Source organism: Malurus melanocephalus, unplaced genomic scaffold (genome assembly GCF_030028575.1).
Source record: "Malurus melanocephalus ecotype Western Australia unplaced genomic scaffold, MMel_1.1 scaffold_978, whole genome shotgun sequence".
Taxonomy (NCBI): Eukaryota; Metazoa; Chordata; class Aves; order Passeriformes; family Maluridae; genus Malurus; species Malurus melanocephalus.
Genome location: NW_026624210.1, coordinates 37,049 through 64,015, shown reverse-complemented (window position 1 = coordinate 64,015; position 26,967 = coordinate 37,049). Strand labels below are relative to the sequence as shown.

General features: G+C 41.3%; 2 protein-coding genes across 2 annotated transcripts in view; both read left to right on the top strand.

The window, feature by feature from the left end:
• Positions 1-7,745, top strand: part of ARFGEF2 (ADP ribosylation factor guanine nucleotide exchange factor 2) — a 32,461-nt gene extending 24,716 nt beyond the window's left edge. The window contains exons 32-39 of the mRNA XM_057386511.1: positions 278-416; positions 521-575; positions 827-941; positions 1,212-1,342; positions 2,032-2,200; positions 2,592-2,730; positions 3,565-3,682; positions 4,344-7,745. Of these exons, the coding sequence (XP_057242494.1) occupies positions 278-416; positions 521-575; positions 827-941; positions 1,212-1,342; positions 2,032-2,200; positions 2,592-2,730; positions 3,565-3,682; positions 4,344-4,520 (1,043 nt within the window). The 3' untranslated portion in view covers positions 4,521-7,745. The remainder of the gene's footprint in view (positions 1-277; positions 417-520; positions 576-826; positions 942-1,211; positions 1,343-2,031; positions 2,201-2,591; positions 2,731-3,564; positions 3,683-4,343) is intronic.
• A 404-nt stretch (positions 7,746-8,149) lies between these two features.
• Positions 8,150-26,967, top strand: CSE1L (chromosome segregation 1 like). The gene is made up of 25 exons (XM_057386510.1): positions 8,150-8,266; positions 10,307-10,402; positions 10,933-11,075; positions 11,790-11,891; positions 12,284-12,429; positions 12,752-12,842; positions 13,090-13,197; positions 14,043-14,135; positions 14,823-14,990; positions 15,085-15,214; positions 15,892-15,957; positions 16,859-17,061; positions 17,953-18,037; positions 18,808-18,869; positions 19,615-19,751; positions 19,916-20,019; positions 20,596-20,693; positions 21,578-21,728; positions 22,153-22,361; positions 22,849-22,946; positions 23,132-23,217; positions 24,242-24,323; positions 24,754-24,900; positions 25,692-25,923; positions 26,436-26,967. Exons 2-25 carry the CDS (start codon positions 10,318-10,320, stop codon positions 26,523-26,525), a joined length of 2,916 nt encoding a protein of 971 aa, XP_057242493.1. The 5' UTR covers positions 8,150-8,266; positions 10,307-10,317; the 3' UTR covers positions 26,526-26,967.

Here is a 26,967-nt window from a genome sequence, read left to right as displayed (position 1 = left end):
TCCTTTTTCTCATGGTGTGCTTTCACGCTGCTTCTGCCTATCATTCGTCTTCCCTGGCTGGGTTTCTGTCCCATGAAGGCTATTTTGAAACTTCCTTTTTATTCAGTAGGTTCCTCAGCTTCATGGTGTTGTAACATGTTGTGTAGGTGGACTTTGAGCCAAGACACTTATGTATTTCACAGTATTGGTAAAAAATTTTAATGGAGCAATAAGGGGGAATGCTTAATTTTTCACTGATATTGTAGAAATTGGTAAAAATGGAACATTTGTTTCACAGATAACGAGCAGTTGGCACGATCAGGTACAAACTGCCTAGAAAACCTGGTAATACTCAACGGACAGAAATTCAGCCCTGAAGTCTGGGCACAGACATGCAATTGTATGCTAGAAATCTTCAAAACAACTATTCCTCATGTGTAAGTTCGTAAGTTTAATTCTTAYAGTGATACCAAATTTCAGAGCAACAGTATTTACCTCTTCTGTTTTGTTGTTTTGGTTTTTGTTTTTTTACTCTGTGAAGCTTGCTGACATGGAGGCCTGTAGGAATGGAGGAAGATTCATCTGAAAAACACTTGGTAAGAATTAACTCAGGGCAATAAACTGACCTGGAGGGTTTTGTTAGGTCAGCTTTTGAAATATTCTGTGGTAGTCAATACATTTGACAAGGAATTGAGAGTAGATCATAGTTGGTGTTATTGTAAAAAAGGATTTAAAAAATGTATGCAGGAAGCCTTTGAATATAGGGCTGGGGATGTCATCTGAAAAGTGATAGCTAGCTGGGAGTTAGTGCTTTGGATTGCTGGAATTGCTCTGCATTTTGTTCTAGGACTTGGACTTAGATCACCAGTCTTTAAGCAGCATGGATAAAAATGCTTCTGAAAGAGGACAAAGCCAATATTCAAATCCAACAGATGAGAGCTGGAAAGGTGGTCCTTATACAAGTAAGGAAAACGTGCAAACTTTTTCAATGCACTTTTATAGCCAGGCTTAGTTCACTTCTGGGGTTTCCTACAGAAAGTTTTGGGGCAATTACACTTGAGATAAGTCTTTGCAACTTGAGTTTGTGCCTTGCAGAGAGATCTTCTCTTTAGAAGATAATTTACAGCATTACTAAATATCAAATTGTTAATGGGAATGTCATATTTTGCCAACCTGTTGTAAGTGAATTGTCATTAATTGCTTCTGAAAGTTGTGTTGCTTCATTTCATTAGACCAAAAGCTATTTGCTGGCCTCCTGATCAAGTGTGTGGTACAGCTGGAGTTGATACAGACCATTGATAACATAGTGTTCTATCCAGCAACAAGCAAGAAAGAAGATGCTGAGCACATGGCTGCAGCTCAGGTACCAGCAGATTTCCTTGTAATCTTGTTGTGACAGTAAGGTACAACTTGAAGTTGAGCTTCAGCAAGGTCAATGGTCAAGATTTTGCTCATTGCCAGTCTTAGAGATGTCCATGTCCCTGAAAGTTCTGATTCTGAGCAATAGTGCACAGTAGCACTGGCTTGGATGTTAATAAAGCCCTAAGCTGGAAGTTTTGGCTAGTGCATTGAGATAGTGTTTTGGGGTGGTATAGTTAAATTCTTAGTGAAATTAGCAAAAAATATTGGCCAATTTAATTAAATTTGACATGAGCCAAAGATGGGGAATTTCTGCACTAGGCAATATTTAAACCTGTACTGTTTTTGTAGTTCTTTTTGATCTTTTTCAGAATTCAACAGACTTACCCAGTCAGCTTCTAGAGAAGAGAAAATGCTCTGTATTGTATTACTGTCACTGCAATGTCTTGATAAGGGAGTTCTTCCCTTGCTTTTGAGTCTTATTTTCTTATCAGTAACTAGGATAGTTCATAACTCGTCTCTTCTTAAGTACCCTACTGAGAAGAGTGCAGCTGATCTCTGACAGGACCACTCTGCTGCATTGTGCTGCACCAACACTGCATTTGCAGCTGCAAATGGAATTAGGAGTTACTGGAGTTTATGGCATGAGCTCTCTCTCTCTCTCTCTCTGTGTTCATTTCCCCTGGTCTTTAGCGAGACACAYTGGATGCAGATATCCACATTGACACAGAAGACCAAGGAATGTATAAATATATGTCTTCACATCACCTCTTTAAATTGCTGGATTGTCTGCAAGAGTCTCATTCATTTTCAAAAGCCTTTAATTCAAATTATGAGCAGCGAACTGTGTTATGGAGAGCAGGTGAGACTTTTATTTTTATTTGATAAAAATGCTGAACAACACTTCTAGCTTTAAGTATCATGACACAACAGTGTGCCATGGCAATCACATCTGGAGTTTATTGGACAGTCACATGCTTTTATTGCTTGTCTCCTACCTGATGACTTGAGTAACTCTGCTTGCTAAATTATCTGCTTTTTTTTTATTAAAGTAGAGTTACACAGCTGATACTGCTGTAGTTAAGTATGTTTATAAATAAATCAGAAGACACTCTAAACCAAGGAGGAGGAAATACTATCTGGACAATAAAATATTGCTYGTCACTAGAGCAGGTATTGTTGATAACATTTTTATTGGCTGCTAACACCAGCTGTGGATGTTCCCTCTCTCCCTGTGTGGGGCTGATTTCCAGGCTTCAAGGGCAAATCCAAGCCCAACCTGCTGAAACAAGAGACCAGCAGCCTGGCGTGCTGCCTGCGGATCCTGTTCCGCATGGACGCGGACGAGCGGCGGCGCGAGGCGTGGGGCGCGGTGCAGCAGCGGCTGCTCAGGTGGGACAGCCCTGCTGGGGCTCTGCGGGCAGGGGAGTGTGGCCAGTCCTTCCTCAAAGTTCATGCAGCACTGAGGAAGCAATCTGCCCACAACAGATGAAGCATCTTCTTGCCTGAGATAAGCTTTTCYCATAGAAGTGGTGGTCTGAATAGTTTTCCCATCTGAGTACGCAGTGATAGAGGTAGAATAGGATACACTAATGAAGAAGAGTGCAGTATAAGCTGCTATACACCTGGAATTTAAACAAATGAGGAAAATAATGCTAAATAAATATTAAAATGTATATGGGTGATTTGGTACATAAAAGTTCGAAGTTCAAAGTGGTACAGTTTGCACCTTGTGTTGACAAAGTGCAGCAGGGACTGAAAATTGATTATTACAGTAATACTTCTTCCTTAATCTGTTAATAATTCTTCCTTAATCAGATGCTGAGCTCTGCAGATCTTTATTAAACCCATCCAAATTTGGAGGGAGAGCTCTCTCACGATGCTGTTGCCTAAGCTGTCCCAATGTCAGRGTCAGGAAATAATGTTTGCAGGTTGAAAGTGACAGCACTTCAATTACAAAATGTTTATGAGGCAGATTAGACTTTTCCAACTCTGTCTCCATGGTTCTCTGTTGCCAGCATAAAAAATATTTCAATTCAGTTACCTGAAACAATTCCTGTACCAGAAAAAGCAAATTTGTGTAGGTAAAGTTGTTGACTGAAAACTTCCCATGGAAGTGCATCTTGCTTGAAAACAAAATACACTGAGAGGACAAACAGAGCGTGTAATCAAGAACTTTGTAAAGGTTTTTCTTTATGGTTTGTGTGAACTGTGCTATCTCTCCAGTGTGTGCAGTGAAGCCCTGGCCTATTTTATTACTGTCAACTCAGAAAGCCACAGAGAAGCCTGGACCAATCTTCTGCTGTTGCTTTTAACAAAAACACTAAAAATCAGTGATGATAAGGTAAGAGGGGGCTCGAAGTCATGTCTGCATTGGGGTTTTCTTTTTTCATTCCTGCTTCAGTCGGATTTCAGTCTGGGTTGGAGGTGGGAGGTTCCTCAGAGCGAGTGCTCTCCTTGCAATTCCACTGCAGGCATTCTGCATTGTGGCACTGGGGCTGCATCCATGCAATTCTCAGCTGTGGGAATGTGGATAGAATTACTGAACAGGTTTCATATAAAAGCACACTGAGTGTGCAGTCAGGGGTAGGCTTACGCTGTGTTATGGTTGCACAGGAATGGTAAGGGTGAGCTTCACCACAGCAACATTGGAATTTCAGTTCCTTCACAGTGATGGCAAAAATAATTTTCAGGATCTTGGCCCTCTTGAGGAAAAGGGAATGCAAATATTAATGTTGCTACAAATAGTCCCTGATAGCACCGCTAGGCTGAGAAGTCCCTCAGCCACCAAAATCTCAGCTTAAGGAGTAACAGCAAAGGCAGGCTCTGTGAGCACCACTGCTGCTGCTGCTGCTGCAGAGCACTGGGGTCGGTGCCTTGGGCTGTTGGGAGGCCTGGGGTGAGACCGGAGGTGCTTTAACAAGTTGGTGTAGCCATGAATGTGTCAAAGCTTGGCATTTTCCTCCAGCCATAGAGGATGACACAGTGTTGTTGTCTGTTGGCAGTTCAGGGCACACGCTTCCACCTATTACCCGTACCTGTGTGAGMTCATGCAGTTCGACCTGATCCCGGAGCTGCGCGCCGTGCTGCGCAAGTTCTTCCTGCGCATTGGGCTGGTGTTCAACATCTGCATCCTGCAGCAGCAGCCACGGACAACTGGGCTGAGCCTGCCTTCCTGCTAGCTCCTAGTGAGACCTTTGCACTGGCCTGGACATAAAGCTGTGCCCAGAGATGGATTGAAGTGGATGGGAAAAACGGGATGCTGGTGTATCACCCCAGGAGCAAGTCATTCTTACCACAATGGCATTCGGGAATGAGGAAAATAATCCTGTTTTGTCCATCCTACAGAAGTGTCCGCAGTTTTATTTAAGTTATTGCTTACAGAGTCAGTACAGTAGGTGTGCAGTATCTTTGTTTTGTTGCTAATCATCTGTGTGATCCAGTGTGTCTCTTCTAGTCTTTTATCCACTGCTCASTTTTGCATCCCAGCTAGAGCTGATAAATTAGCTGGATCTCTCCRCAGAAATGATGCCCCTTGGAAATAATGACTATATTGTGTAGCCTTGTGATGTTGGCACATGTTCATAATAAACTCGACTGCAGTGGCCAATGGCCACCTGAGATCCCTCTGGGTTTTCCTTTGTGTCCAGGACCAGGCCAGGCAGGGCATCGGGCTCTTGAGGTGGACTGTAGAATATTTGGAGAAGGTTTTCTTCCTGTTGATTTWAAAAAAAAATTAATATCAGTACTGCATCTTCTGAGACTTAGTTTTAGTTTTACAGAAGATTTTACATCAGGAGCATAAATAGCATCTACTCCCTTTAGCTTTTTAGGCTAGAGTTAAAGGCATTTAAGAAAAGGCTTTCCTTTTCCTTTCATACACTGGCAGATCATGGACAGAGCATACACAGGAACATCAAAATCGAGGCTCAGAACAAATAAAACCACCTTTTTAACCCTTTAATATAATGTATTTAGCAGCAATTGTGACTGTTAAGCAATAAGTCCTGTCCTTAACACAAGTTTGTCTCATTTTACTTTAGATCTACAACTTCTGTCATTTTGTGCAAATGATTTTTTTCCTCAACTGTTGGTTCCTGTTGGGATCCACAAAAGCCTGAATTTCCAAAAAACTGCTTTAGCAAAATTAAACAAGTTCATCCATGTGCTAAGTTACTAACATGATTCTGTGCTTTGAAGGTACCTGTGAAATGTGACATTACACCACAGCTTTGCCTGCCCAAGAGTTTTCTTTCCTTGAACTGCATCAGGTTTCTGTGACAATGTTTCCATGTCAGAATACTATATTGACCTTTGAAATAATTTTAAATTTCAAGTTTCAAGACTTCTCTAAATCATGAAAGTGTGGCAGGATGGGAGGAGAGGCTTCCAAAAATATTGCAAACAAAGTGTTACGTTAACTGCTATGCTATCCAAGTAGCAAACTTGAAATATTAACAATACTTAAAGAAAAAAAACCAAACTGACAAAGAGTAAAACAACCTACTTACTTGAATGGAACTAAGTGTATAACCTTATAATTTTGGTTTTTGAGTTGAGTTTCCTGGTAGGATGGCCTCAGGTGAGATTGTGTTGGGATACACTGCTCTGGGCTGCTGGGAATGCACAGTCTTTGGGGTGTTGTTTTGGTTGCTGTTTGTTTTTTTGGTTGGTTGGTTTGTTTTTTCATGATCTGTTTTCAAGGGGTTTTTATGGTGCTCCTCAGTACATCGGCTTGTGCTATGTAAACATTGTTTTGGAAAGGTTTTGCAGTCAGCAGTAGTGATAAGGATTTCAACATTTATTTTTTCCACTGTATTTTTAACCAAAGAAAAATAAGTGGTGGTTGTGGCTCTTTGATTTTTAAATGCCTATTAGGTTAAATCTATACACTGCTATTTAGCTGAAGGGAATATATGTCTACATATGACAATAGGAGAAGAGTGGAAAATAAGCAGTGCTGGTATTTAACTTGCTGCATTTGAAATTTCCTTTTGTGTTGTATCTTGGGTAGCTGCTCATTCCCTGGAAGTGTCACTGCATCAGTTACTGCAGAAAATGAAGTATTTATTTTAATTCTATTTAAATCTCTAAGAATATGCTGTTCTTTTCTTTGGGTTGTAGGTAGTCGTAAGAAAAATAATCGAACCATTATTTTCAGATTTGGAATGTGTCACTGCCTCACGGAATGTATTCCCTCGTGGCCCAGCTGCATGTTTCTCTGTGTGTCAYAGGTTTAAAAGCCCTTCAGTCATGTCTGGAAACAAGTCTCAATTCTGAGACCTTAAATGACTTCACAGTTGCTTCATGGGCTTTCTTTGCTGTGAGGGGAAGCATTTGGACTCTGCACACAGCATAAAGATGTTTAATCCATGCTTCCCTTGGTCTGGGATGTTCTTTTCCCTAAGCTTTTGTTGTATTTATCCCRGTTACAAACTGCTGGAGCTGGGTATGAGATACCCAACCCTCCCAGAGTCTGCAGCGCATGAAGGAGSAGGGGACTGGAATTGGGCACTGTCAGAGCCCTCCTCGTGTCCCGTTTCTGCTGCTGGGGCGCTTGTCCCACCAGAGGAACAATCGGGCTGTGTTCCCGTTGTGTCCGCAGCACCTGCTGATTTTCCTCAGCAAGAGCAGAACCCTGGGGCACCAGCGAGGCTCAGCCCATCCTGGAGCGGTCCCAGCTCGTTCCTTGTCCCCGCTGCCCTGGCCCGGGGTTTGTTTGCTCTGCTGGAGCCAGCGCTGCCTGCAGACAGGACTGTGCAGCTGGAACTGTTCTGCCCTGTAATGGAATAAATAATGCACAGTCCGTGGGATTTRTTGTTACGTGTCATTTCAGACCTCCCGAGAGAAGGGACGGGGAGAAAATGCTGATGAGGAAATCCCTAAACCCTCCCTTTCGTCGTGATTAAAACTCCCTTCGTGTTGCTTCTGTTGTGTCTTACAGTCCAGGAAACGGTTGTTTTTACAGCAGTTTGTTATCCGTGTCTGGTATCTCACTTTCCAGAGTGTAAACAGAACAGTCTAAAGCAATGTTCACTACGACAACCGACAACCCCCACATTTTAGCTCAGTTTTACTATTTAGGAGAAAGGTTAAAATGAGTAGCTCTGTCAAAAGTGCATCTTCCTTTAATCTGTATCTAAATTGTTCAGCACCTTTGTTTAAAATGTAATTTTTCACATATTGAAAATGCCTGAATTTTAATATCTCCATATTAAGTGCATTTACTATCAATAATTTAAAGACCATTCCTTGCCAATGGATGTATAGAGTTCTGAAATAATACCAAAATTATATAATATGATAAACTGTGTAAAGTTTTCTACATGAAGATACGATGTATAATAGTTATAATATTCCATGCTTTAATCAAGTGATAATAAAATTTTACGAAGCGTTGCTCTTTTGCTCAGGTACTTCCTAAAGCGGCCCAAAGACTGCGGCGCCTCTGGGGCTTCTCTGCGGGATCGGGGGTTCTGGCGGGTGTTTAATACCCAGCGAGGGTGGCACTGCGCCGGGGGCCGGGCCCCTTCCCTGGCACTCAACAGGCTCCGGTCCCTCCCGGTTCCTCCCGCCGTTCTCCGCCCCTCTCCCGCCCCTCTCCTGGTCTCTCCCCTCTCCCCTCTCCTCTCCCCTCAGCCGCCGTTCTGCGCCGTTCCGGGGCGGGCCGAGCCCTTGGCGGCAGCGCGGGGCTCTGTGGGCAGGKCCCGCCCATTGGCCACCGCCGAGTGAGCGCGGCGCGGATTGGCTGCCGCCGGCGCGCCCTGGCCGGCGCGGCCGCTGATTGGCCGAGCGGCGGCGCGGAGTCCCCGCCCCGCGCGATGCGGTCACGGAGCCGCCGCCGCGCCCTCGCCCGGCGGTTTGAATGTGAAGCGCAGCCGGAGCGCTCGGAGCCGCCGCCGCTGCCGCCGCTGCCGGGAGCCGCTCGGTAAGGCCGGGACGCGCTGCCCCGCACGGCGCTGGGGTTGCGGGGCCCCGTGCACCGGCGATCCCGCCGCCGCCCCTTCGCCACCTGGGCGGCGCGCTCGGCGCTGGGCCCGCGGGCGTCCCCAGGCGCGGCGCACCGTGCTGGGCCCTCCGCCCGCCTCCCGCCGCTCGCCATTGGTGCGGGGCCGCCGGGCCTGCGCTGCCCGCGCCCGTCATTCGCCGCGGCCGCTGCCAGTCTGGGCCGCCGCTGCGGCGCGGGGGGGGCCGAGTGAGTTGGTGTGAGGGCTCTGGGCCGCTCGGGATCTCGCCCGGCCCGGGCAGCGCTGATCCTCGGGCGGGTGAACAGCCTGGCGGGGCCGCTGGGGCCGCGGAGCGCGGGAGGGCCCGGCTGGAGAGGCGCGGCCTTGTCCCGCTGTGCGCGGGGTTCGGCCCGCTCCGCTCCCGGTTCCGCTCCCGGWTCCGCCTCCCCGGCCCTGCTGCACCGGCCCCGGTGCGGGGCGGCGGGAGCTGCCCGGGTGGGGATCCCCAGCAGTGTCAGCGGGGTCCTTCCCGGCACATCGGGCCCTGGACATTCTCCGGCACGTGGGAGGTGTTGGGGCASTGCTGGCTGAGGGGACGGACTTGGGTAAAGCTCTTCCGCTCCGAGCCCCGGAGGCACGGCCGCCTTCTGCATGGGTTTATGTTTGTTCTCCGTGAGCGATTTGTATTTATTTGACTACAGTAGGTGATGTATTAAGCACTTTTTTGGTTTTCGGAGGCCTTTAGTGCAGCCACGTTACAACACAACACAGAGCATCATATCACTTTAGCTAAAGTACCACCAGTTATTTTTTTGTACTGGAAAACAATACGGAAAGAGAAGGAAATAAGCATATATAGGTGACAGGTCAAAATATGTTGGTGGATGTGAGTTGGTGAACAAGATTATGGACAAGTAAACTCCAAAAGCAAAGGGAAACATAGGAGGCATGACTCTTCACATAGATTTTGACTTCTTGCATAATATGTTAGGATCTGAATTGCTTGTTAACATTAATTCAAGAGGATACTGCTGCTGTCTTTTTAAGTGATGTAGATGCCTTAGCTGACACAAAAATTGTGTCAATAAAGCTCACTGCCTGTGCGAGCATGCTTGAATAAAACCATGTTTAGTGCACYGATGATCAGCATGAAACAACTCCAAAGTGTGACAGGTCAATCGTACTAAATAGAAACTCCAGAGAAAAAAWGGAAATCTTTGCTTCCCCATAACCTCTGTAGGGAGGGAGCTGTGCTACTGGTGGTAAGAAGGATGGGCAGGAATTATGATGATGTCCAGAGGAACATCTCCATTAAAGCACATCGTATTGTTGTAGTGTTGCTGTAATTTTAATTACTTCAATGCAAGCTGTGAAGTAAATACGTAACTGGTACAGATAAGAATGTGTGTGMGAGGATTACTAGAGAGGAGCAATATAGACTTACTGCTCAGAGTTATTCTGTAATAAGTATTGCATTTATATTAGCTTCCACCCTAGTCTGAACTCATTTTACAGGGAGGACAAACTGGCTGGCTTTGCACAGTCTTTTGTCTCTTTCTAAAAAAATACTTTCTTTTGGTATTTTTCTTTGATAAGGAGTATTTGATTTTTTAGAAAAGCCTTGACTCTTCAACACACTTTGAATTGTTTTATTTACAGTTATGTTGGGTCTGACAGTACAGCTTTTTCCATCAGGAGCAATTTCTGGGGCTGACAGGAGTTCTCAAAAGCAGAACCAAATTCCTCTTGTCCTGAACGGGCAGGAGATCATCTTTTGGTTCATGTTTGCTGGATATGTGAGCTTTTTGTGGAGTTTTGGGTCCTTAAACCAGACAGCAGCAGTTACCTGTAGCTTGACAAGTGAAGAATTTCCTGTATGTGGTGCACCCCAGTTGGGACTGTGCTTGTGAGAAATTGTGGAAAAGAACTGATGTTGCTTCTGTGGGATCTGGTTTTGTTTGTGTAGCTTTAGGATAGATGTTCTCATCTCTGGTTGTAACAAAACTACTTGTGGGTTTTAGGTTCTGCCAAAATGGAGCTCAGTGATGCCAATTTACAAACTTTAACTGAGTATCTAAAGAAAACACTAGATCCAGATCCTGCTATAAGGCGTCCTGGTAAGTGATTCTTGTGAGTGAGAACAAAAAAGTTCCRTTTCTTTTAGGCTCCTCTGTGTAGCAAACTTTCAGTGGATATTTATGCAATAACTTTGCAGAGGTTCTCAGTATCCTTTTAAAATGAAACACCCAAAACTAATGAAGGATGGGTATAAATATAAATAACTTTGTCTGCTTTTTGTGATTTTATTTTTCTGTATTCTTGATTTTATTTATTGCACTGTTGTTATTTTAAACAGTGCTGCTCTTCACAACAAGCCAGGATTTACTTCTCTCAGGCCATGGCTTTTCCAAGGGTGAGGAGGCAGTATCTCCCCATCCTGCTGGTGATCTGAGAGCTGGTTTTGACAGTAGGAGCATTGAAGAGCTCAGGAACAAAGGAGCTGTGATACCTTTTGTGAGACTTGTTCCTGTGAAGCTCTGGGGAAGTGTTTATGTGTTGGTATTTTAAACAGACCCTTGAGAAATGGTAGGATTCCCTTTAGAGAAAGGAGTTCAGCTTTGGCTAACCTCAGTATATTCTCTTGCAGCGGAAAAGTTCCTTGAATCTGTGGAAGGAAGCCAGAACTATCCACTCTTACTCTTAACGCTGCTGGAGAAATCACAGGAAAGTGTCATCAAAGTTTGTGCATCTGTAACGTTCAAGAATTATATTAAAAGGAACTGGAGAATTGTAAGTATCCTCGTGAGCAATTGTATTAAGACTTAATCATCCTTTTAAGGCACAGGAAGGTATTCTTCAGTAGCCCTGAGCAATGTGTGTGTTTGTTCTCTGGGAAATGGAGTCAGTCATTTGGAGAACAAACTCAAGGTGTAACTTACTCATGAAACATTTTACCATTACATTTTAGCTGGTACCTATTTTCGAAATGGGATGTGATTTCTGCCCTTTCCCTCACGCTGATATTGAGGAGTTGTAGCAGTCCTGGGTCTGGTTTAGTTCAAGAACAGCAGCACATTCAGCCTGGCCTRACACACCTAGCACCTTGTTGCTGTGGTGCTGTGTTTTTAGTCATTTCTCCCAAACTGCGTCTTTCGTGGTGTGTTGGAAGTAGAAATAGTGTTCTGTTATAGAAAAAGTTGTGAGTGGAAAAGGATTAAATGTGGGAATTTCATTGCCATGTGCACYCACCCTCASTGCTGCTCAATTGCTGACCTGAAAAGTCACCCCTAGGGAAGGCAAAAAAAACTACTTTGAAGTTTTGCAGAAAGACATGATTTCAGATCCTGCTGTGCCAGGTTCATTGAAGGCAGTGTCTCTTAGGTTCTTCAGCAATGAAATAGCTACATAAATCAGTATAAGCAATTGGTTTTTGAAAAGCTGATCATCATTCATTGCCTAGAGAATACTGATATGACCATAACTTAATTATTGTTTTCWTTTTAGGTTGAGGATGAACCAAACAAAATATGTGAATCGGACAGAATAGCCATTAAAGCCAACATAGTGCCCTTGATGCTTAGCAGCCCAGAACAAATTCAAAAGCAGGTAATATGTCATTCCTGGTTGTATCCATGAAACTTTGGGAATATTCTAAGCATGTCTAGAGGCTATGGTTATTGGCAGAGCTCAGTTCTCTTTCCAGTGAGCTCATCCTGATCCAAATGACTTCGAGGATATTTCTACCTACTTTGACATTTTAAAAGGATAATTGCTGTATAGTCTTACAGCAAAGTTCTAGCATTAGGGAGTTAAACAGAAATTCTAGAAAGTGAGAATGTGTGTACACATTGAACTTAAGGTGAGATTTTTGTGGAAGATATTTAACCCAGTGATTTTTGCATCTGCCAAGAGTAACCAGCATTTTCTTGGATGTTTGCAGCATTTGGCATGACTGCTGTGTGCTGTTGTGTCACATAATGGTTCCATTTCCTTTGCAGTTRAGTGATGCCATCAGTATTATTGGGCGGGAAGACTTCCCTCAGAAGTGGCCAGACTTGCTGACAGAAATGGTGAATCGCTTTCAGAGTGGAGATTTCCACGTCATCAATGGGGTTCTTCGCACTGCCCACTCTTTATTTAAAAGGTACTGGAGATAAGGAAGCTTGGGTATAGATTGGGTATAGATTTTGTGTATAGATACTGAAATTTCTGTTCAGCTGGCATGTTTTACTGGTAGAGTTAATTTTGGAGATTTACAATCTCTATAGTTGTCACTTCTACTAATGTCTTTAAGTAGCTATCAAATYGTACACCTTGCACCATTTTGAAGTAYGTTGTTTAGTTCTTGTATACTTGACAGTATTTGTTACAAGGTCCAGCAAAAYCCAAAATTCTATGTGAGTTAATTTGGTAATATGTGTGAAGACTATATTCTATTTTTCATGTGTTTCTCTCTTACTTGTCAGGTACCGCCATGAATTTAAGTCAAATGAATTATGGACAGAGATCAAACTTGTGCTTGATGCCTTTGCTTTACCCCTGACAAATCTCTTYAAGGTATTTCTAAAACAAGTTTAATGTTCTGAATATCTTTTTGTGGATACCTGTAAAATTCAAACAAAAGAATTGTTGTCTGAAATTGTTTAAGGGGTTCAAATTCAAGTCATGAAGTGAGATCTAACAAGATCGCTAAGAGGAAGAAAAATAACTGTATTTTCTGGTTTWAAAAAAAAAATCCATGACACTTTTCAGTATTTTTTGTTGGTGTGGGTTTTGTACTTGACAATCTTGTATCTTTTTCTAGGCAACTATTGAACTTTGCAGCACACATGCAAATGATGCCAGTGCCCTGAAGGTTCTTTTTTCTTCTCTCATTCTCATYGCAAAGCTGTTCTACAGTTTAAATTTTCAGGTGAATCTTCTTGTTCTTGGGATAGTTTGTTCTGATGAAGCTGTTACTATAGAATTAATTGAGGCAGCCTTTAATGCTGTGCTTTATGGCAAAAGAAAAATCAACAGTGCATCTACTGGAGTAAAAGCACAGTAAGGACAGATTATTCAAGACATTTCCTTGGCCCTATGGAAACTCAAATTCAAGGGAGTCTRAGCTGGTGTTGCTTCAAGGAGATGTTTTATGGGGCCTCTGGGTAGGAGCTGGGAAAGGCAGGAGTCCAATAATGCCTGAGTTTCTATTCACTGTGCCCCTTTATTMATGTGTCTGTAGTGATGGGAGCTTGGTCATGTAGGTAAAGTTCATTATGTGTAGTAGCTSTGTAGCACAGTAGGAGCAAGTCATTCTGGGAGCAGTAACCCACACTGCATTATGGAAAATGGTGAAAAGCTCCTTTGCTGAGGTGRCATCTATTTAGTGTCTCAATGTGAACATGTGAAGTGTGATTGTGATTGTGCCTGGATTCCTTGGGCTGTTCTTCCATAGGGGCAGAAGAACAAGCTGGAGTTAAAAGAGACTTGTGCTCTCCTGTTCTGAGAGTAGGAGGTGGTCAGGCTCATTCCTTGTAAGAATTGAGCTGTTTAGGGTAAAACAACTGGTTTATTTGGAGCTAGTTGAGTTCCGGGGCTTTGCCAGGACAGGTTTTGTTTGGGAGAAGGAAGGGGCACTGTTTCAATTTGAAGATTGTTTTCCACAGGTTATTGTCCCTGTTACTCAGAAGGTGAATGTCCTGCTTCCAGTGTAGGGATGTTATCTAAGCAGTGTAATYAGAAACTATAATGTAGATTTATACTTTTCCTTCACAGGATCTTCCTGAATTTTTTGAAGATAATATGGAAACGTGGATGACAAATTTTCATAGCCTTTTAACTTTAGATAATAAACTCCTGCAGACTGATGTAAGTACTGCATAAACCTCCTGGTTTGCATCTGTGGGGACGAGGGTGGACTGACAACTTAGGTCTGACTCTGAACAATACAGTGGGGTTTTTGTGGGCCAAACAAAGGAATAGAATGACTAATGAAATGGAGTTTACAGAGCTTGTTCTGCTGTCTTAAGGAATCTGAAGTTCAGTTCTTAATGTTGTATGACAGTTAGAGGTATACCCAGCTGCTAATTACTAATACTCATCACTGAGTTGATTCTTTCAAGAGCAGCTGCTGAACTAAACTGACCATTGGCATCACAGGGCTCAGGTTTTCTTTCACTTGGTTCATGTGCAGTGTTCTAAACAGGATCTCTTAATGAACTCAAAGTTGAAAATAGAGGGCAGGACATCTCTAAGTACTTCAGTGTTTGCTGTCTTTGTCCAGTTAAAGAGTCATTCATGTCACTGGTGAAAGCTGATACCAGGTCAGCAAAGCTCCAGTTATTTTTGTGCAGGCTTTCTGCATTTTAAGTGCTGTCTTCCTGATACAGCACAATAGTTTGCCATTTGATGGAGACATGAGAGGAATTTCTTTCACCTGTTTTGAATATGGTAAAACAAGTSATGTAAATATTTCACTTAAATACATTGATACTTCTAATGTTTAAGTAGTGTTGAAGTTTGGATGTTTAAGTTCTTAGTTTCATTTTATGTGAGGATGAAGAGGAAGCTGGATTGCTGGAGCTCTTGAAATCACAAATTTGTGATAATGCTGCTTTATATGCTCAAAAATATGATGAAGAATTCCAGCCCTACCTGCCACGTTTTGTAACAGCAATCTGGAATCTGTTAGTCACRACAGGCCAGGAAGTGAAGTATGACTTGGTGAGTTGTTATAATCTGATCTTGTCAAGTTTATTAATAAATTATAAATTGATCAGTCATACTAAAGCTTTGTGTTCTGTTTGTGGTACTGTAGCTGGTCAGCAATGCAATCCAGTTTCTGGCCTCAGTTTGTGAGAGACCACATTACAAGCATCTGTTTGAAGATCAGAATACAYTGACAAGCATCTGTGAAAAAGTTATTGTTCCCAATATGGAATTTAGAGGTAACTTCTTTGTRACTTAAGTTTTCAAAAACACTGCAAAAATCTAACTAATTATAATCACATGTTGCTTTGCAGGACCAAGAATKGAGGGTTCCCTCTTGTGTACCTTAGTGTTAGATTCAAACCCAAGTTTCTGCAGCAGACTGCTATCCTGTGGGCTTTGTAGAATTATATGAATATACTTAACTTTTCACCTTGAAATCCCARTGGAGGAAGGTCATGTGCTACCAATAAATTTCCACACTTAAAATTAGTATCTGAAAAATTCAAGGAGCCTAAATAGGCAGGAATATCAGGTCTACCAAATTGTATTTTTTAATTCTTTAAGTTTTGTTGGACTCACTGATCCTAGTATTTAAAATGCAGTGAAAATATATTGCAGTGGTAAGCAGCTTCTTTCTCTTAAGTCTGTGACTCTGAAAGTCTCTTCAAATACACCTGGTGTTGAATATGTGTTAGAGGTTTTTCTTTGAATCAATATATCAGCCCGTGGGTACGAAAGACTAATTTGTGGGACAGAAGCTAAACAGACTAGTCTGGCTGGATATTTCTGATTAATTTCTATTAATGTTATAGAAAAGTTCTTGAAAAAAATAGCAAGTTGGTAGTGATACACCCTTTTATCATAAAAACCAGAGACCTCAGTATTTAAACTTCYATGTATTTTATATTTTCAGCGGCTGATGAAGAAGCGTTTGAAGATAATTCTGAAGAATATATTAGAAGAGATTTGGAAGGATCTGGTAATCCACAGATTTATACTAGGAATACTTGGTCTTTAAATGTAGCTCTAAGGAGCTGAAGGAATTTACTGAACCTTTTATAACTTCATTTTGAAATGGAGGTTTTCACACACCACCCCCAGCTGGATTTTATCCAGTCTGTGATGAAGTCTACTGTCACGATATGCTCGTCACAGTGTCTGTCTGTTTTGAACAATATTTTTATAGGGCTTTTTCCTTAACTGGATTGGTATGTCTTCTACATTGCCCACATTCTCATTTCTGCAAATACACTCTGTAAGTCAATGCTGAGTAGTAGCCAGAGGGGTATTTATTTCCTGTGTGTGGAGTTTCAAGTAACAGGGAGAGACTCTTCTGTTCAAACTGAAATTCTGCCTGGGGTTGCATACAAACTGCTTGGGCCAGCCAGGCAGCAGGCAGCCTTGGCCATGGCGTGTGTTAGAGCAGTGACTGCTCTGGGACAGGGCTGTGCTGGCCCAGCTGCTTGGAGTGCTGAGGGAGACTGTGCTTCAGCAGCAGCCAAACGCTGGCCATTCCCAGCAGCTTTAGTTGCTGCTACARAACACTGCACAGTATGGGCCACAGGGAGAGAATGAGCTCCCTCCCAGCTACACCCTGTACATTTGAGTGCATGATGTCAAGCCAGTAGCAGCCCCCCTGCATTTCTGCTGCCACTGCTCAGGGACAGGTGTCCCTTCTTGCTGTACAAGTGGTCCTGTTGTGACAGTAAAGAAAAGGCTTACATGTGTTCTTACACATCAGCGTGGAGGATTGCAATAAGTAACATGGGGTTAACATGGCTGTAACTCGAGAAGCTGTCTTACTGTTTTGATTATTATGTTTACTAATGTCAAAAGCTGTAGGCTTTTTCATATCCAAAGAATTTTTGGTTCTCGTGCAGATATTGACACCCGGCGCAGAGCAGCGTGTGATCTAGTCAGAGGCTTATGCAAATTTTTTGAAGGACCYGTGACAGGGATTTTTTCTGGCTATGTTAATTCTATGCTGCAAGAATATGCAAAGAATCCATCTGTTAACTGGAAGCACAAAGATGCAGCTATTTACCTTGTAACCTCTTTGGCATCCAAAGCTCAAACACAGAAGGTACTTTTCCATTCTATTCATGTAATCTATTCAGCTATTACAGTTGTATCTGAGCTCAGGTAGATGGGGCACAGTGTGACCACATGGCAGGCCTAAATGGCATGTGGGATCCAGCCAAACAAACTAAACTGGCCTGGCTCTGGAGCCTCTGAGCTCTGGGMTGTCCTGAGGCAGTCTGGAAGCCATGGAAGGCAAATAGAGCTTTACACAAGGATCAGATTTGTTAAGCAGACTAAAAGGAATTTAAATGACTCTTKGAGTTCTTGTCATGGTATTTCCCAATRTTTCCTGCTAYTTGAATGTTTGGTTTATAAATGACATGTGAATGCTAATGATGATTGGAAATAGATCTCATTACTTGTTTGGGAGAAAGCACCTGAGTGTTTCAGGCAGGAGACACTGAAGAACCAGGGTGGGCTGACCTGTATTTGGAAACAGAAGCATTGTGTCCTATGTCATATGGGTCAAGTTTAGGTATACTGCTAGATATTTTAAATGCTGTTGAAGTTCAGATCTCRGCGTCTTTACAAGACAGATTTGAGRCAAACAYAGTAAAACATGTACAGCATTTTATGCAGTTTTGCTGATTGTTCTCAGTCTTTTTCTGAAGCCAGGTGGGTATTGCTGCCCAGCAGTTGTTACTAATAGTGATGCCATAATAGTGATGTGTAATGAGAATCCATCTGGTAGCAGTTGGGCAAATGCAAGAAAAAGCAAATATCRACTAACTCAGAACACTCCATTGAAAAATCTCCATCTAAAAATTGTGGTTTAAAAAGAGGTTGCATTTTTTTGTAAGGGAAAACTAAGTAGTCATTACTTAAAATGAGTAAGAAAACTAGTAGTTKATATGCCRSMWWWWAAAAWWARKTWWTTTTTTGCTTTTTCCAGCATGGAATAACACAGGCCAATGAACTTGTTAATCTGACAGAATTCTTTGTGAATCACATTCAACCTGACTTRAAGTCTGCTACTGGTAAGTTAATGTTAATTTTGATATGGTCTTTTTGTGATGTATCATAACCTTGMCAGTGACCATTGTTTCTGAAGTCTCAAGCACTCCTTTATCAGCAAAGTCTCTGAGATAGGAGCTGTTAACACCTGGCACAGGGGAATTAATTTTTGTTTGGCCAGCAGTGAAGGAGCTGTTAACAGCAAGGTGAATTGCCACCCTACCACCAGCTCTCTGTAAGATCAGGGCATATACACACATGGTTGCTATCAGCTATGTGCTTAAACTTGTTGAATCAAAGTAATTTGATTTCTGTAWTTGAGACTTTATGGTAAAACTTCCATGCTCTACAAAACCCTGAGAAAGGAAAATACTGGTACAGGTCACTGACAGGTGATCTCTACCAGGCGCTGTCAGTGAGGTTGTGGATGTCCAGATTTAAGCCACATAATTTATTTTATACTTCAACAATTACCTTGCTATATTTGAAGCATAGTGGGCTGTCTCAAAATGTGTTACTGGAGGCTGTTAAAATTGAAGCCAGAAGATGAAATTTCATCTGAGCTGGACTGTACTATTAATGGTACTGGGGTGTAATTTGTACCTAAAACTGATATTCTGACAGTGCCCATACAGAAGTGAAGGAAATAAGGAATGTAGAAAAATATTCTGTGTTATTTTTATGGGGAAAAATGATTACTTAGTGTCAAGTGTTGCCTGTATATGTAGTACATGTTCAGTAATCCCATTTGTATGAGAAGTATCAACAAAGTTTGCATATTTTTCTATTGCAGTGAATGAATTCCCTGTTCTAAAAGCAGATGGTATCAAATATATCATGATTTTTAGAAACCAAGTAAGTTTTTCTCCTATGGTAAAAACATATTGTCGTTTGTTGCTTTATACTTGCCAAGCCCAGTTTATCACACTTGGCCATATGTTAACTCAGCAGGTGTTTGGCAGTCATATATAACACTTCATGATTAATTTTTAGTTTAGAAAGTAAATGATATTGTTATAAATATCCAATTAACATGTAGTCTGTATGCTGTCCATATGCTGTGGGAACACTGAATATCTTAGCTGCTTAATTCTGTGACACACTCAGACTTTTTTCAAGTCAGTGTTAGTCTAAATACGCTTGATTGCTCGTATCATTGCACTGGTGGTTACAGAACACAGCAGTTTTGTCCTTTACCTTTTYTCATTTGTGAGATGGGGTAAGAAAAYGKGTTGAATRTTATTTCTAAATTTTAGATTACCTTTATTCATGTCTTATTAAATATCCATAATTTTGGGTTTTTAAACCTTGATATTTTTAATCACCKAGTAAGACAAAGCAAAATGGAAACGGAAATACACATTAGGTTTATCTGCACGTGCTGCTAATTCAAATGTGCCATTGGTGTTCAGAGGAAGTATATGAGCAATGATAGAAATAGGTATCTCTTGGGTGCCAAGGTGTGATAAAACAACAGCATTTCTTCCAAGATTTCTTCCTCTGCCAAGCTCTGTATGTCTCTGATGAGCTCAGTTGTGCTCTAGTGTTGAACCATCTGTATTTTTTAACATATACATGATTTGTTGCTRTATTTTTTTAGGTACCAAAAGAACAACTGCTGGTGTCTATTCCTCTCTTAATCAATCATCTCCAAGCAGAAAGTATTGTGGTCCATACCTACGCAGCCCATGCTCTTGAAAGACTCTTTACCATGAGAGGGACAAATAATGCTACTCTGTAAGTTTTCAAGCAGAAGTAAATTCATTGCTACTTAAGTTTTGTGCATTAAGGATGAGAAATACRTGTAGGTCTGAACTTTCATGTCATATATTGTGGTATTGTATAGGGCTTGAAGTTGGTGACTGTCTTTGATCATTAAAGAGCTGTGTTTCACTTGACAGCATYACAGCTGCAGAAATGGCACCGTTTGTAGAAGTGCTGTTAACAAACCTTTTCAAAGCTCTGACGCTTCCTGGCTCATCTGAAAATGAATACATTATGAAAGGTAAATGCCTAATGAGTCCTGTAATGGTTGACTTGAGGTAAAGGCTTATGACAGTTTTATTTACAAAACCTATTTTATGCAAATGTGCTGAAGAKGTCCACGCAGCCTGCACTTACTCATCAGACTGTATCATGTCATCTGACTGAACTTGTGGTACCAAAGAGATACACTAAACATAATGATACTGGGGAAATTATTGCTCARATGGTAGCCTTTGTAGTCGAGACAGCTACCTGGACAGTATTAGGGGAAGATCTGAACAATCTGGTCATGGCTAGTGAGAGGATAGATCGTGGCTAAGAGGATGCTGAGATCTGAGATGCATCTGGGACAAGTGGTGGTCTTTGTAAAGTTATTTAATCTCCTGTATTCCATCTGTAGAATGGGAATAATGAGGCTTTGTTTCATCCTGTGTCGTGATTATAGACTGARTGTTCTTGAAGCAGGTGCTCTTTCTTACTGTACCTACTTCCTTGGGATCTATTTTAACAGTAAAACGTAAACAATTTGTAGCAGAAGGTGGGTGGCAGAAGTGTATTTTGTTTTCAGAATATAATATTTTCTATTTCTTTGCAGCCATCATGAGGAGTTTTTCTCTGCTACAGGAGTCCATAATTCCATACATCCCTTCTGTCATCACACAGCTCACACAGAAACTGCTGGCTGTCAGTAAGGTAAAGAAATAAAGCAAAAGGGTCACCTTTTACCTTTTAGAGCAGTCTTGCTGAGGATTTGTGGATACTTGGTAGTGTTTTGTTAGAATACTGTTATGATATTTTCTCACTCAGCTAAGTTCAAACAGCATTCCARTGAGGTACTGCCTTCCTTTTAGGAYGTGTTTTCACATCATTCACCCTGCTCTCATCTGAAATTTAGAAGCAACATGTGAACCCTTTCTGTAATGCTAGTTTGTTGCAGTCTAAATATTTGCTTGTAGAGAGGCCACCAATATAATAATCTGGTTTTATCACAACTTTGGAATCATTTGCCCATGAAACTTCTGAAGCTAATATTAAATATTGGCATTGAAATGTGGGATTGAATTAAATAAATAACCCTTCTGCTTTTGTTGGGTAAAATTCTCTTAGTTTTTTGTTTARATTGGCCAAATTCTTAACCATGGAYATTAAGGCAATGCCTTAGCCATCAGCTGTCCAAAACAAAACCTTCTTCTCTGTACAGTAAATTCAGCTGCAGCATTTAAGAAGTRTTCAATAGAGAATTGACTGGACACTTRGAAGATGGAAAATTAATCTTTTTCCGGTTTTTGTTCTCAGATATTTTAGCTGTTTGCTAGTTTATATAGAGCTTCTGAAAAACATTTGTTTCATAGAAATACTTACAAAAAAACCCTCTCCTTTATGCCTTAGAGGTCTTTATGTTTGTGTTTATCTATTGATTTTTATAAGCATATTCATAAATAATTTACAAGTGTCCTTAATAAAGTAGTTACAAGTATCCTACTTTAGTCTTCAGTTGAAATAAAAGATAATATTTAGCAAAATAAGTGACCTGTCTGCGAATTTGGTTGATTTATGTGTTTACAACTTGTCTTTAGAATCCCAGCAAGCCTCACTTTAACCATTACATGTTTGAGTCAATCTGCTTGTCGATAAGGATTACGTGCAAGGCAAACCCCGAGGCAGTGGGGAGCTTTGAGGAGGCTTTGTTCCTGGTGTTCACAGAGATCCTGCAGAATGATGTGCAAGGTATGACAGTCACTGATGCTTGTGCTCTCTCCACTGGSCTTGGCTGCTGGGATTTATCTTACAACAGGTTTTTTTTGTAGCACAGGAAATTCAAGGGGAGAAATAGCGTTTTCACAGTCTGGAAGTATCTAGATTGTTCCATAGGGTACATCAACAGCATTCACTTACTTTAAAATTGCGTTTTAAAAATATCTAGCAGTCACTACTCCAGAGCCTCTTATTAYTATTCTTAATTCTAGTGTGTTGTTTCTAATAGTTTGTTTTCCATATTCTGAAACATTAAGGGGTAGGGGAAATGGAAAGTTATGAGATTAACACAAGTCYTTGTGTTACTCATAGAATTAYRGGTTCAATCCAYAGATATGTGGTTTCTGAGGASTGACCATGTTGTCTGATTCTGTAAATGTCATCATTTCTCTTCCAGAGTTCATTCCGTATGTGTTTCAAGTGATGTCCCTACTTCTAGAAATGCATAAAAATGAAATCCCATCATCCTACATGGCATTGTTTCCTCACCTGCTGCAGCCAGTTCTCTGGGAGAGGACAGGAAACATTCCCCCTCTGGTSCGGCTCCTGCAGGCGTACTTGGAGCGGGGCGCCAGCACCATCGCCAGCGCTGCCGCCGACAAAATTGTGAGTGTGCCTTCAGACMTGCTCATTTGAGGTTACTAATATGAGGAACTTCAGCAAATAGCTGCATTTGTGCTACATTTGCTGCTTACACAGACAGACAAACTAATACTCTGTAGCTTTTTGGGTGCTTTTCCATTTTGTGGATATGATGAATCCTAGGCTATCATGCTTTTGTCAATTGAGATAAAAAATTCCTGCTCTTAGTTCTTWAAAGAAGATTAATTTCCACAAATTTTCTTGTCTTGTTTGCCTCATGTTAAACATGTGGATAATGAGAATCTTCAGGTTCTGTTCAGAACAGTCTTGAGAAGAGTGAGTGGGAAGAAACYAAATTCGTCTTCTCTGACCTGAACTGCAAAAATGGAATACTGGCTTAGGTTAGGAAGGCTTTTGCCTTCATGTATGCTATAGATGATAATGGCCAATTTTCTGGTAGGTCACATATGAAGAACTGTTGTCTAGGCTTTGMTATTTGCTTTTCTTGCAGCCTGGATTGTTAGGTGTGTTCCAGAAGTTGATTGCTTCTAAAGCTAATGACCATCAGGGGTTCTATCTTCTAAACAGTATCATCGAGCACATGCCTCCGTGAGTATGAGCTGAAATTACATTGAATTACAAAGTGTATAAACCTATCAAATGTTAATTTTTAACATCAGAAAATAKCACATTTTTCAGTCAAACAGATTTGAATGATTCCATACATGTTTTCTGTGAAGCAGCATCAGTAACAGCCTAGTGTGAATTGAATAACTGTTCTTTTAAATTTCCAGTGAATCAGTTGACCAGTACAGGAAACAGATCTTCATTCTGCTATTCCAAAGACTTCAAAATTCCAAAACAACAAAATTTATCAAAAGTAAGTTTCTTCCTCTGTGAAAAGCTCTGGTGACAGCAGCAGTTCAGAGTGTGCAGCTGCACAGAACAAGTGTCCTGTCTGCCCCAATACTCAGGTGGAGGGATARTGGAGACTCCAGGCACTTGCTCCAGATTACTGCTCATCAACAGGGGTGGATGGAGCAGTCACCATAGCAGGTGACACTTCACAAAATTGGAGGGAATGGAATTAAAATAATGGACAAGACGTGTGTATTTCTCTTTCTTTTGTAGTGTGTGTGATGTCATTATCTGGAAATGTCTCCATTTAATCTCCAGCTGATAGCAGCAAAGCTTCCCTCTCWTGCAGCACAGCAATACTGACCACACTTGCTGTGGCTGCCTGGAGTTGTGTGTCAGGACTGTGAAATATTCCATGTTTGCCTTACTGTGACTACACCTATTGATAAGGTTTTGTGATATACTGGCAAAGCTGTGATGGATTATTGAAACAGATTCTGGTTCTTCCTGCTGTCACAAGATTCTCATGCTGATTAAATTAATGATATTATCACTACACAAATAATGCAGTGTCTATCACTTAAAATCTGTTAATGCCACCTGACAGGAACAAGAGGGATAGAGCTGCTTATMATGGTCTTCCACAAAGTTGAAGTGGTGCTTTGAACACATTGCAGCTGTGCAAAGGGGACTGCAGCTTACCCCAAAGTCTGCATTGTGGGAACTTTTCTGCTTAAAGCATTGAAGAGCTCTTTTGGTTCTTGATCTGAAAAAAATTGCAAATAGCTCTTCTATKGCCTTTTTTAAATGCTAGAAGGGGAAAAAGGAATTACTCCTATACCACCTTGGCTTTGTGTTGTGGTACAAGAAAAGATCAGTTTTTAGGCAAATTTCAAGGTAGCAAATTAATGTATTTCACTTAATCTGAATATGGATAAAGACTGCCATTTCTATCCCCTTAAAAMACTTGTTAGAATATATTTTGCTGCTAACTCTAAAGCTATTATTTTGTTTTCATGTGGAGTTTGACTTTTTTCTTGTTACAGGTTTCCTCGTCTTCATTAACTTGTAYTGTGTAAGGTATGGGGCATTAGCTCTGCAAGAAATATTTGACAGCATACAGCCAAAGTTAGTATGTTTTGTTTGTTTGGGTTATATTTCATACTGCTGTATAATTTTTATCTTTTGAAGTAGGAAAGRGTTGTCTCTAGYTAAACTGTCAGTCTGCATTTATCACTAATTTGACTGGCCAAATGTTTCTCCTAATTTTAGTTCATTTATTTGTCTAGCATGYCTTCTTTTTCTGAATTTGTGACCACAGTTCCTCACTGGTAGTTCAAGTTACTAATCTAAGMAGATCATGAAAAGGAAAGATTGATGTCTTTAGTGCTATCCTTTGTGAAAAGTTTGTATGTGCAAGGGTCTACTGCAACAAGGCAGCAGCTTAACAAATTATGTGGTTGTCTCTATTTGCTAGCAATTCTTATTGTTTCTGGTTTTCTTTTGTCACCATAAGTCTGATAAGACTTTCTAATACTTTTTCTCTCAATGTCACAAGGATGTTTGGAATGGTGTTGGAGAAAATTATAATTCCTGAAATCCAGAAAGTGTCTGGACAAGTTGAAAAGAAAATCTGTGCTGTTGGCATTACAAAAATATTAACAGAATGTCCTCCCATGATGGACACTGAGTACACCAAGCTGTGGTAGGTACCCCACTTCTTCAGGTTGTGAAAATGTGAGCTCTCACCAAAACAGATCCTTGAAATAAACTTCATCATCATCTCTTCAGGCCCACTGTTGTCATGAGGCTGTTTTAGGCCTTTCATACTGCTTCCTTTTCACARCAAATGAAACAGTCTTTTCAAAGCAAATGACAGAACTGGTTTGAGGTGTTTTTGATGGGAAAAGCACAGATTTGGCTAGCTGGAGCTGCATTTAGGGAAATACACTACTTTTCCTACARCTTTTATTCTTTCTGGAAAGCTTGTCTCAATTTTGACTTAAACCTCTTGTAGTCAGGAGTCCTGAGCATATTCATAACCTGACAGAGTGAGAGGGGAATTTTGGGGAAAGCCACCTGGGAAGTTTGACTGTAAACCAGCYTGGGATGCCAGGTGTCTGAATTGGATGACACTGACTGAATCCCAGACTAGATCCCTGAACTAGAACATTTTTTTTTTAAATACTTAAAGCAAAGTTGTGATCCAGAGAAGAATTGYTTTTGTTGGGTATATTCATGACAATTTGACCTGATAAAAGATAAATACATTTCTCATGCTCTTGATASGAGTACCCCCATTATGCCTGTAAAATACACAGACCCACAGTTCTTCTGGTCCAGCCTAYGTGGGCATTTACAATTTCAATAGCCAAGCAAGTACCTGCAAAGGCTAAATTATAAAGGGTTCCAAGTAATTTGAGCATCCTTGTAAAATACACCCTGTCCTAACATCTTTTAAGCACTCCAATTTTGCCCTCCCCTCTTTGCTGCCAGGATTCCTTTGCTGCAGGCCCTCATTGGCCTCTTTGAGCTGCCTGAGGATGACACAATCCCTGACGAAGAACACTTCATTGACATAGAAGATACTCCAGGCTATCAGACTGCATTCTCTCAGCTAGCCTTTGCTGGCAAAAAAGAACATGATCCTGTAGGTCAAATGGTGAACAACCCTAGAATCCACCTGGCACAGTCTCTCCACAAACTGTCTACAGCATGTCCAGGCAGGGTAGGTGACTTGKACACTGCATTCTGCAGAGGAGAAATGCCTTGGTGGGGAGGGGTCTCTTTGCTAATGTTTGATATTCAGCATAAATTAAGTAGGTCATAACTAGAATGCCAGATCATGCTGCATTTGATTCTTTATTGGAATAAAGATTTATTCTTTAGCTTTTGTAAGGTTTTTCCTTAGGAGCCTTAGAAAGGCCTTATTTCCACGACACTTAATTTTGCTTAAATATGCCATTTTTRAAAAGAAAATTTACCCACTTGATGGTGTTTAACGAATACTTTTCTCAAGTTCAATGAATTGCATGTACCCGAGGAATTCAGGCAGCTCATATGAAATTAGACAAGCTGAGTGACAGTTAACTCTTCTGGGCCATAGCACGTTTGTTTTGTCCAAGGTTTTGGTAAGGAAAGATTTSCTCAGAGCTGAGCTGCTTTCCCCACGGATCAGTGCTGCTCAGTGTGGGCTGTGGTATCCCCCAGTGACACCTCTGCTCCCTCCTGTGCTTGCAGGTSCTGTCCATGCTGAGCACCAGCCTGAATGCAGAAGCACTGCAGTATCTGCAGGGATACCTCCAAGCTGCAAGTGTGAGTCTGCTCTGAGCTGCAGAGACTGCACAAGCAACAGCAAAACCTGCTTGCTTATGCAGAAGGTTGACACTGACTTTTTTATAGCAGAGCTCAGACTAAATGAAACAAGCTGCTTGAAATGTTACTGCAGATTCCATCTTGAAAAGGATAAGTGTGGCTTTGAGCTGAAACTGAAGAATTTGGTGGTTTGTGTACTCASAGATAAAGGCGGCTAACTTCCATTCCCAGATTAATTTCAAAGGGAATAGTCATAGCGGTTTATTATGGGATTTATTTGAAATCTGCATCTGCAGTGTTTGGATAATGTTTGGAAATGTGTGGAGAGCACTGGCTGTAGAAACTCACTTCAGTCACTAAAATTCCTTTTCATTTTAATGTTGTCCTTTGTATTTCTTTTGTCTTTCCTTAAACTTTATCTAAATTGTGAATAAATAAGAAGTACTTGTTTAAAATG